This window comes from Diadema antillarum, unplaced genomic scaffold, assembly GCF_040938485.1.
Source record: "Diadema antillarum isolate AM-2024a unplaced genomic scaffold, OU_Dant_1.0 seq00000251_RagTag, whole genome shotgun sequence".
NCBI lineage: Eukaryota > Metazoa > Echinodermata > Echinoidea > Diadematoida > Diadematidae > Diadema > Diadema antillarum.
In genome coordinates, this window is record NW_027271295.1 from 114,199 (window position 1) to 126,665 (window position 12,467).

At 40.6% G+C, this 12,467-nt stretch overlaps 1 protein-coding gene across 1 annotated transcript; it reads right to left on the bottom strand.

Annotated features, from left to right (window-relative positions):
* Positions 1-1,066: 1,066 nt before the first annotated feature.
* On the bottom strand, positions 1,067-4,128 carry LOC139729717 (uncharacterized). Its single transcript, XM_071640646.1, has 2 exons — positions 1,620-4,128; positions 1,067-1,563 (listed from the first exon to the last, which is right to left on the bottom strand). The coding sequence occupies exons 1-2, from the start codon at positions 4,126-4,128 to the stop codon at positions 1,067-1,069; spliced, it is 3,006 nt and encodes a 1,001-aa protein (XP_071496747.1).
* Positions 4,129-12,467: the final 8,339 nt, after the last annotated feature.

Genomic DNA, 12,467 nt, shown 5'->3' on the forward strand with positions numbered 1-12,467 from the left:
TATTATAGTGAACCAGCGAACATAACATAAATCTCTATATACAAATATATATATATATATATATATATATATATATATATATATATATAACAAGAATGACGAACTCAGAATATTGCAAAAACAACTTAATACAGCTACAAAACTACTTACGTCTGATTTGGTGTTCAGACCCTGAAGTAATGGTGAGTAGGAGACTTCAGCTGTTGTCAGTGCAGCATGTCTTGCGCGTGCCCTGCCCTAATGCGTGGGGCTGCTGTGCCATGACTCTCCTGCCTGAAATGCAGCGCTGCGTTGTAGGCCGATCAGCTACCTCTCTACTCCTATCACCAGTGAGTTAGAAGAGCATGTCTTGCTCTGACAGATGTTGAGGTCCAACTGATTTTCCCTCCAAATTTACTTTCCTTGTCGCCTCTAATATAACTCCACCCTCTACTGTGCTTAAACTGGTTCCAACTAGCTTTCCCCTTTTTATTACATGTCCCTTTTCTTTCCAACTAATTCCTCCTTTTGGCTTTAAACCTATCTATCCCAACTATCTCCCCCTAACTAAATACCTATTCTCTCCTACCAACTCTCCCTTTCTACATTAGCCATTCTACCCTGACTCCACTGAGCCTCCCTCTTTCTTCCACACTGTCCTTTCTCCCTAACCACTTCTCTCCACCTGGCTTGCCCGATTCTAACTTTCTATGCTGTTTACGCCTGCTGTCCCCATTTCCCACCTGATGGCTTGCCTGAACAAAGGAATCTCACACATTCCACACTCGCACTCTCAGTCACATCGTGACATATCACCCCCTACTTCAAGAAATTAGTCATATCTAATTTTCTAATAACTTGTCGGTGATATGACACTTCTGAACATTTCTCAACAAACACACATCTAGACAGCATATCCTACAGCTACTAAATCATCACTCATGAGCTATTACTCGGTGAGAATGACAACAGTGTGACACTTGCACACCAAATTGTTGATACCTGAAATATATGCAACATCCTACCTATCTGCAAAATAATTCATGACTCGGGTAGTCGACTCAGATAGTCTGCGCCGACATTTTCACTACCTTTGACTGCAGTGATAAAGAAACTGAAGTTGATCGTCATCCAGCTCTGGTCCTATCTGTACGTCTCGAACCGTTTCTGATGAGGTGAGAGGTGGGAGGTGTACCAGCTCGCCGTTTGGTACTGAGCTGACTCTGTCCTCCTCCTCATCTTCACTCTCATCCATGCTGTCATCAACTACTGGCGTGCAGGCAATGTCTAGGACTCCTGCACGTTCCTGCCGTCTGAAGAACTGCTTCAGGAGGTTTGCATGGAAGGTTTTTACCTTGCCCCCTACATCAATCTTGTAGTCCATCTGACCTACCTTTCCAACCACTTTGAAAGGCCCTTTCCACTGCATGAGCAATTTGTTGCCATCAGTGGGAAGGAGGAGCAGTACTTCGTCGTCAATTTCAAACTTCCTGGCCTTGGCTTTCTTGTTGTACTGTCTCCGATACTTCTCTGCTGCTCTCGATAGGTTCTGCTGAGCTAGGTTGCAAGTTGCCTCTAGTCGGTCTTTTAGGTCCAGCACATATTGGTAGGTCGTCTTCGTTTCTGGCTCCTCACATCACTTGTCCATAGCTCCTTGAGAATGGTTAGTGGACCTCTAACCACCCGTCCATAGAGGAGCTCGAAGGGAGAGAATCCCGTACTCTCTTGCACTGCCTCTCTATACGCAAACAGAAGGGGATTGAGGTACCTGTCCCAATCTTTCGGTCTCTCCTCACACATCTTGCGGAGCATTGACTTGAGTGTGCCATTAAAACGTTCAACTAACCCGTTACAGGCAGGGTGGTAGGGTGTCGTCGTAAACTGGCGAATAGACAGGAGTCGCGAGATCTCCTTCATCATCTCCGAGGTAAATTGGCTACCCCTGTCAGTCAGCACTTCTCTTGGTATCCCCACTCTTGAGTAGATACCCATCAGTGCTTCTGCAATGGTTTGAGTGTCAATCCGCCGCAATGGTATGGCCTCTGGGTATCTAGTTGCGTAGTCGACAACTGTCAGAATGAAACGATGTCCATGACTAGTTGCTGGCTCGATTGGTCCTACCAGATCCATAGCCACACGCCGAAATGGTTCATCAATCAGTGGTGTAGATCCGAGTGGTACTTTTGTGACCTTCCCTTTTGGTGTTGTCCGCTGACATACCTCACACGACCTACAGTAGCGCACTACGTCTGCGTGCATCCCTGACCAGAAGAAATGAGTCTGAATCTTCTCACTTGTTTTCTTTGCCCCTAAGTGACCTCCTAGAATCGACTCATGAGCCAGTTTCAAAACTCTATCACGAAGCTTACCCGGCACAACTACTTGCAGCACAGTGTCAGACCCTGGCGTTGCCTCGACATACTCTCGATAGAGCACTCCCTTCTTATACAGTAGACGCGAAGAACTACCGTGGCGTCTCACCTTGACCTCTCCCGTCTCTGCTAATCTCTTCATGGGGGCTAATGAAGTATCGTCAACCTGCGCCTTGATAAGGTCGTCCACACTAACCACATCCTCCACTGGTTTGGGTACGATAAGTGGTGGCTGAGTTCTCCTTGCTCGCTCCTTCTGTCCTCTTGTCTCCACTGCGTGTGCCTGAAGCTCTGGAGGTGTCCACGATTGGTCGGGATTGGTTGGCTCCTTCACACCCGGTATGTTTCCGAGGATGACGTCATACACAGGCCTGGTCATGCATAGTGCCTCCACCTGTCCTCTGAAGTAGGGCGTATCAAGCTCTACGCGGGCTACTTGGAAGCTCTTGACAGTCCCGTCAATAAGAACACACGTCCTCTCCTCTGAGGTGAGTTGCTCATCTTTCACAAGGCCCTGTCTCACTACCACAGTCGAACATCCCGTGTCTCGCAGCACGTCCACTCGCTTGCCATTGACCCTGCCCTTGCAGACTGGCATCCTTCCTTCACTGGTACCACACGCGACCGCAGAGAGCACAGGTAGTGTACCTCCACAGGCCAATTTCACTTCGCTTCCGTCTTTGGTGAGATTTCGCTCAACAACCGGCGACCTATGTACCACAATACACATCGCACCTTGGTCATGGTGAGTTGACGAACTCCCCTTTCTAGTTGCCGGTGACTCCCCACCTGCCTCCTTAGGTGGGTCTCCCCTCGGTGAGTCTTCGAGGGATGCAGCCTTCTCTAGCCGCACTCGTCTTGCTCTGCAGTCCCTGGAGAAATGTCCGGCTTTCCCACAGTTGAAGCACACCTTCCCTGGTGCAGCATTTCCCTCGCTGGGTGCTTTGCCTTTCACAGGTGCATCTCCTTTTGGACTGCTACTATCCGACGGCTGGGCTCCATTTGGACGTTTCTCTTTCATGCGTCGGAGTCTCGGGTCTGCATGCGCTTCCCGGTACTGTTCCGCCAGACACAACAACTCTGGAAGCTTTTGCGGTCCCCGCTCTCGTAGAAACATCAGTAAATCTTTACTGCATGTCTCTAGAATCTGTTCCTGCAGAAAGAGATTCTTTAATCCAACAGCATCATCACTATATGGGCTAAGTTCAACCCATCGATCCAAATATTTCTCGATTCTATCGGCAAATTGACTGTACATTTCCCCATGATGTATCTTTGCATTCCTAAATTTCAACCTGTACCCTTCTTCAGTGAGGTCGTATCCCTTGAGTAACGCCTTCTTGACAGCCTCATACTGCATAGATTCTGATGCCGTAAGTCGAGACACAATACTCAGAGCTTTACCTGTCAACAGGGCTGATATAGCTATCCCCCAATCTGACTGCTCCCATCCTACACTGGTAGCGTGTCTTTCGAACCTACACAGATACGCGTCTATGTCGTCCTTTCCATCTTGGAACACCGGAAGAGGAGGAACACTTGGCCTGTGTGTGACACGAGTCGCACTGCTAGACGTTCCTATCTCATTCCTAAGTTCCTCGAGTTGAATTTGTTTGGCTATCAAATCAGTTTCTGATTGCTTCAAAGCCGCCTCTGCAGCTCTAGCTGCCGCTCTCTCATCTCGCGCTTCTCGCACACACGTGTCTACATACTCCTTTAATTTCATCCCTCTAAGTCCAAACTCTTTACCCTGTTCTATAAACCTGTCCCTATCCATTATGTTAACCCCAGCAATAAACTCACCCAACGCAGCACAGCGGTATCAGGCAGGCACAGGAGTACTGGCAACGGTGCTTGTATCAAAACTGGAAATGGCACTGCAGCAGTCGAAGTCTCCGTGCACCCTGTAACTATTTCTTGGTGAGAACATGCAAAACTGGGTTAACATAAGACAATGGAACACATACCAAATCTATATAATTAACAGTTTCTCAATCTAACCTAACCTATCAATGAAAGAAAAAAAAAATGTCCCTTCGTGGTCGCCATTTATGTCAGCTCTATGATCTGTATTTATCTACGACTGACGATAAGTCTGGTTCTGCTATGAGATACACTGTAATTAATACACTTCAACACTTCGTGAGTTTACTGAACAAAAAATGCAGCTCTTATGCTATTTATTTTTCCAACAAGACTTCAAAAAAATATATATATATTTTTACAATACTTTCCCACAAAAAAAAAACCTATTACAATTGCGTTCGTATTTACACCACAGAAATTATAGAAACGTTCAGGAGCAATCCAATGAGATAATATAATATGCTAATAAATCCTTTCCTCATGTAAACACATCCTAGACTAATCTTATAAACACATCCTAGACCCGGGTTGAATAAAATACCTGTGGCTCAATACTTTACTGTGCGCACGTGTGGTTTCAATGTATACTGTCCGACGGGAATGGGGGGGGGGGGGGTGGTGTGAACTAGTCTGTGCGGTAATGCAGAAGTTGCCCGGATAATCGCGATGTCGAGGATGTCGTCCGGCTGGCGGGAGTTGTCGTCGTGTCGACCGAGATGCCACCGCTTGCACCGGAGGACTACCAAGGTACGGGAATTCTGTCAGGGTAGCGGGAATTGCCCTCACGCTAACCGAGATGCCGTTGAGCTAATGGTGATGCCGTCAATATGATGCCGTTGAGTTACCTGACGGTGATTCCGCCGAGCGTATTTGCTATGCCGTCGAGATAACGATGGTTCCGTCGAGCCCAGCTCGTCGGTGTCGATCTATATGGGGATATTATAACCACCTCTCATAACATTATATATTCACAGGGTAATCTCAAACATGAACCACAGTTCAATATTTCCTTATACTTAACCAATAATGCTCCTGTATACTTCCACCATGACAAACAGACCTATATATACATACTACAGAAATAAACCATCGCCATGTATATACTCATAACTCACTTAACATATAAACATGACAAATCATCTCATATAAACTATCTCAATCAAAAACCAGCTAAACTGTATTCTCTTAACATATATCCCTTTCTCATTATAACTAACCTTTAAATCCTTCAGCAACCAAAATTACATTTTAACTTATCACTTAACAAACTTCTAATAGTGGGGTGGCTTAGTGAAATTATCGTGACACGGCGGACAAAAGCATGATTTTTTCACCAAAGGTACTTCATGATGTACCTTCTCAAAAAATAGGGTGCTCCAAGAAAATTGATGCTGGGAAGGAGGTTAGAGGTCAAAGGTCAATGACCTTTATTTGTGAAATAGGTTTTTTGGCTATTTCTCAGGTCAGGAATATCCAATCTGGATAAAACTTGGCAGGAAGAATATTGAGAACAAGTAAAATATTTTGATTGAATTTGGGGTGAAATTTCCAAAGGCCAAAGGTCAAAGGTCAATGAACTTTTTCTAAAAATCATGTTTTTGTTTATTTCTCCAGGTAGGAAGATTCAATTTTCACAAAATTTGATATGAACGTTGTATAGAAGGTACCAAGAGTATAAACCAGGGGTCAAATATAATTGTTGATTTGTGCGTTGCCATGGCAACCCAAAACTAGGGTTTTTAATTGAAGTTAGTTACAGGAGGCTATTTTCCAGTTTGGAAGAGATTCCATTTGAATAGGTACAACTGATCAACGGGATGTATAGAGGTTTGAAATACTTTTCATTAGTGTTAAGTGGTATGTTGCCATGGCAACTACATATATAGATTTTGGTTAAACTTAAAGGAGACTTCAGAACTTATGAATTTGAAGAGATTTCCATCAGGGTTGGTATTATTGATCAACAAAAAAGTCGCCAGACAAAGATTTGTCACCTTTATAGCATGTGGGTTGAGTGAATGCAGCAACAATAGTAGAACACATCAGTGAGAGTTTGAGGAAAATTGGACAATCCGTTCTAAAGTTATGAATTTTTGAAGTTTCTGCTCATGCAGTCGAGGCTGGATGAGAAGACTACTATACCTTGTAATATCACATGTGTACAACGATATAAAGAATGAATAAAGAAAATTCAACATAAATTATTTTCGCTTACAAAAGGATACTCGACTTCTCTTTCAGAAGGCAGGGGGAATAATATTACCCTTGACATACGTCACTAGCAAGTCAAAGAAACTATGTGAACTTTATTCAAAAAGTATGGTTTTGTGAAATTCTCATTTCATTTTCCTTAGAATGTGCGCATGTGACATCATACACTGTGGTAGTCTTTTCATCCAGCCGCGACTGTGCAGATACCTTAAAAAATCATAACTTTTGAACGGATTGTACGATTTTTTCCAAGCTTTCTGTGATGTGTCCTACTAATATTGTTGTATTCACTGAATCCACGTGCGCATGAAGGTGGACTTGTCCTTTAAGGACAGATTCTGAAAGAGCAGACTGTAAGCTTTAAAATGATGTATCACACAATTCAAAGGGATTCCCCTAACCTATCTAAATAATAATACCGGTACTGGAAAGAAAGCACACACTCTGGATAAGTATAAACTGAGAAAAGAGGCTGCATTGTCTATTTTAGCGTTTAATCTTTACCAAGCTGTCTCATGTCATTATGTTCATCTTTTCTTCCCCCCTCCAATTTTCATTTGAGTTTGTCATTATTAATTTTTGATGATAAGAACGATGCCACAAGGCATTGTTTCTTAAAAATGCTTCAACTGCTCCTTCAGGTCCAAAATCTACATCAATATATATTATTTTCCTGATCTCCTCAACATTTTCCAAAAATAAAGCATACACCTTTTATGCATTGAGTCCTCCTTTTTGTGGATAATTAAAGGCAAAAACCCAAAATTAGTGCTTGAAAATTATTCTTAAGTGTGAGTTACGGATAGAAAGAACCTCTGTAAAAAAAAAAATGAATCTGTATAATCAATGTTAAGTATTGTTAATAACACAAAATGTGAACAATATTTCTATGATAACATGTTTCCAGACTAAACCGTCCGCATTTATGCTTTAATGAGAAAAATACTGATATCTCTTTATATGTTTGCTTTGATTGCAAAAACTGTATATGGTAGGATGTCTTGTGATACAACAGGGGGGCATTTCATGAAGCAGTTTGGTCAGATATTTTTCTGACAAACTGTTACAAACTACAGAAATCCTTGCATCTGATTGGCAGAGAGCAAATTTGTCCGACAACTTGTCGGACAAAATGCTTCATGAAATGCCCCCAGACCTACACATATTATGCATAAAATGTGATATCCTGAACATTTTTTTCAAGTCACTCTCCCAAAAGTGTATATATAGGACCTTTAAGTTTTTCTTGTGTTTGTTCCTGGCAGATTACTAGTACACAAATGCTCCAATCCATGATGACCTAACGGAAATTAAGGAAATTAAAATGAATATACTGAAAACCAAAACTACAGATACTAATAACTTACTTCATTCTTCTCTCCCCACCCCACCCCTTCTTTTTGGTTTCTTGATATACTAGTAGATCTACCTGACTTTGATAATTGTCATTATGTAACATCATCTTCAATTGACAAGGCGATAAAACTTAACAATCATTTCATTATGCTGCTGGACTAATGGGGTTAGTTGAACTATATTGTTTTTAATGTGCTATACTTTTTCCTCCTATCAATCACATGTATTTTTGGGTGGAATGTATTTTGACATAAAGCATCATAGAATCAACCGCCTTTGGGGTCGGGAATTTTGTCATATCATATTGTGATTTAGATTCTGCTCTATGCCGATTTTGTTTTATTTCTATCAACTTTTTAAACTTCCCCATAGACTTTGTTCACCAGCCAACTACATCCCACCCTCTTTGGATAATGTGAACCAATCAAACATTGCTTTTACTTTTTAATAACATGTCTATACATAGCTATCAGACCAAAAATATTCAAACCGCTTTAAGTCTTTATGAGTGAAATTACAAATATCAATATATCTTTAAAAATATTCAAATTGTCTAAATTCAACTTTATCTATGAAAGCAGACTTTTAACTTTTTAAACATTTGAATAACCCCCATAAGAAATAAGAAACATATAAAGAGGGGAGGTGCGGACTATAAAAATTGCTTACGGGAACCAGGTAATCCCTGCGCTAAACCTATGGAATTCACACAATCTTGGAGGAAACGGGTTAAATTTGTTAGGAAATATGTAGGGCAATACCCAAAACCTTAAGTTCTCAATGGAATATGCAGCTCTTCTACTGGTAAACTAGTAGTTCTGGGAGAAAAAATGAACTGTGACATAGTCCTACACCTGGCTCAGTCATTGCCCAAGATTTAAAGTATCTGAGCCAGAGTCACATGTCACTCTTTGCCATTTCTCTACAGGAGGTAGACAGTACTAAAAAAATCCTTTACCAGAAATTATATGAAATTATTCAATGAAAAGGTGCTTAAGAAAACTGGACTATTCCAACACACCTCCCTCAGGTCTGCAACACAGACTAACCACCTGTTACCATAGGAAAACCAGTAAAAATGGTGTATTACTGTAAACATGCACATAATATGTCGTATTATGGGTCTGAATTTTAAGACTAGCAACCATGTACATTGCATTGCATTGTACAGAAACCTGGCGAATGCCCTGTGTATAGTCTTTGAATTCAGACATTATTGTTATGTACAAATTAAGGGCATTTTCTCATTTTTTCTGTTAGCGGATTTCTTGGAGCACCCCCTAATTTTGATCCTCATATATATACCAATGTCTGAGGAAAAAATGACACTTTTGTCCGGCGTGTCACGATTATCAGTATATTTGTCACTAAGCCACCCCACTATAACTTCATTCACTTTAATTATGAACAACAAAACCTGGATTGTATTTTCCTGATACAACCATAGAAAACCAAAATATACTGTATCCACAAATATCGCTGTAAATTTAAACATTCCACCTATAACATTCACCTGCTGACTTGGCCTGCCTTCTTGCCAAACTAAAACAAATCCTATTTCATCATTATACAACCTTATTATCCAATCTGACATACAACATAATCTTTACTTTAACATCATTAATCCACATATTATAGTGAACCAGCGAACATAACATAAATCTCTATATACAAATATATATATATATATATATATATATATATATATATATATATATATATATATATATATAACAAGAATGACGAACTCAGAATATTGCAAAAACAACTTAATACAGCTACAAAACTACTTACGTCTGATTTGGTGTTCAGACCCTGAAGTAATGGTGAGTAGGAGACTTCAGCTGTTGTCAGTGCAGCATGTCTTGCGCGTGCCCTGCCCTAATGCGCGGGGCTGCTGTGCCATGACTCTCCTGCCTGAAATGCAGCGCTGCGTTGTAGGCCGATCAGCTACCTCTCTACTCCTATCACCAGTGAGTTAGAAGAGCATGTCTTGCTCTGACAGATGTTGAGGTCCAACTGATTTTCCCTCCAAATTTACTTTCCTGGTCGCCTCTAATATAACTCCACCCTCTACTGTGCTTAAACTGGTTCCAACTAGCTTTCCCCTTTTTATTACATGTCCCTTTTCTTTCCAACTAATTCCTCCTTTTGGCTTTAAACCTATCTATCCCAACTATCTCCCCCTAACTAAATACCTATTCTCTCCTACCAACTCTCCCTTTCTACATTAGCCATTCTACCCTGACTCCACTGAGCCTCCCTCTTTCTTCCACACTGTCCTTTCTCCCTAACCACTTCTCTCCACCTGGCTTGCCCGATTCTAACTTTCTATGCTGTTTACGCCTGCTGTCCCCATTTCCCACCTGATGGCTTGCCTGAACAAAGGAATCTCACACATTCCACACTCGCACTCTCAGTCACATCGTGACACTCTGGTAGATAAAGATTGTATGCAATTTTCAGGCGTCTATACGGTCTCTCATCACTCGTTACTATCTCACACTGGGCGTCTGGATTTGACAAATGGGGGAAAGGAGTTTATCCATGCTGTCTGCATCGGCCTGAGTGATGTACAGGAACACCTAGCATGGAACCAATTTTATTCTGAGATCCATCGCATTCAATCATCAGTTTGCTATTGCCTGGTTAATGACAACTGCATTGTAACTCCTGCCCGCTGTTTTCCTGGTGCTGTAGTGGTGGCTGCGATTATGGTGTCTACTGACACCATTGTGCAGACTTATACCATATGGTGTGCTGACCCTTCACCTAAATGGACTACTCAGTATTATGCCTTATTCAAGTCTTAAGAAATTACCTCGTCAAAAGAAAATAAATGATGGGGTAAATTCTGTAGGATAGGGCTGCACAGAATTCTGTGGAGGCAAATTTTATCACCCACCAGATGCCGTAACTCAGTAACACCATTTCTTTTTAAGGAACTACTGTAGTACAGTATTGTATTTATTAAACCATGCAACTGTATCATGACTGTCTATCATGAACAAATCATTCCACATCATTTTTTTTCTTTTTCAACATACTTTGGTGCATTGTCTATACACTTGTTTGCGTTTCATTTTTAGCAGTTCTTGAAAAGCCTCAATATGCTGTGTTTATATTACTTTGTACTTATGTAAAGATGAAGCCAGTAAACTTTTGAAAGCATTAAAGTTTATATAAATGAATCACAAAATGTACTGACTCCAGTGTTCTTATTCGTTCATTCATTCATTCATTCATTCCAGCAGAAATATATTAAATAATTTGTAGAAGTTTAATGCATAAATTTGTTATAGAATGATACAGAGATTTTTAGTGGAAGAGCAAAGGATGAACAAACAAAACAAATGTTATTTGTGTATAGGATAGCGCCAAGTTGGTCTTCAAATTGCTCTTTCTACGCATGGCCTTGAGAGACACAGTTGTTAAAGTGGTTCTCTACCTATAAACCTATAACGGCTCTCTGTGAATGAAGATTATACGAGACTTACGTTGTTATTTCAAGTGTGTATCTGCTATATGCACATTATGTGAGTGTTATGGAGGGTGCATATTGTTTGATGATGTGTGTGGTGTAATATTTTGATGTTTGCATGGATGCCATATGATAGATTTAGCTAGACCTATATACCACAAGTGACAATACTTGCAAATGTTATTGATATGAACAGGGTAAGCGATTTCAACATCCACTCATTATTATATGCCACATAGAGGCCTACACATTGCTATTCTTTGTCAACTCTCTTTGTCAACAAAACAGTCAAAAGACGTGTACGCCAGTAGGCCTACATATTAATGTAAAACAAGGAATATTCACGTGCATTTTGATTTCGCAAATTTTGCTAGCGCCAAGATTCACGAAATTAGAATGCATGTGGAAGTTCTTGTCTACACTATATGCATTGAACGCCAGTATCGATTCTCGAACGTTTATACCACTAAAAAGGTAGTCGGCTCCAATTCGCGAAATTTCATGCCGCCAATATATCATGTATTACAGCACATGTACCGTTCATCCATGTAGGGCCTAGCTATAAGAAATGTATCTATCTACGCAACGTTCTTTAGCATAGACACGGATATAAAATCTCAGTGTACACAAGCGTGTAGGGTATCATACAATTTTTATTTTTCATTTACATTTTTTTAACCACACAAGTTGGAAAAATATTCACTCTATTTTAATTCTTCTCTCCTCTCTTTCTCTCTCTCTCTCTCTCTCTCTCTCTCTTACTTTCGATCTATATCAAATATAAGGCCTGTAAAACTGGCATCGATTGTTTTACATAATTAGGTAACTGCATCATAACTAGTAAGACCTATAATACAATCCTGTATCACATTGTGTTTTATGGGGTGTTAATTGTGTGGGTATAATGTTGAAGTTAACTTTAAGTGTGCGCGTGTGTGTCTTGTATCCTTGTTTTCTGGCTGTTGTTTTTAGCTGCTTTGGTCATTTGCATGAGAATATAAAATTTCCTGCAGACACTATATGCTCTTATATTATTCTTTCAGTAGTTTTGTTTCTCCCAAATGATTTGTACGTGGAATTTAAAATGATCAAGTAGCATTAACCGAAAAATGCAGTTTCTCTTCTTCCTACCAAATCGACTTTTGACTCAATCGAGAGCCGCAAATCCTTTCTCAATAAATGTTATGTTCACAAATAATGTC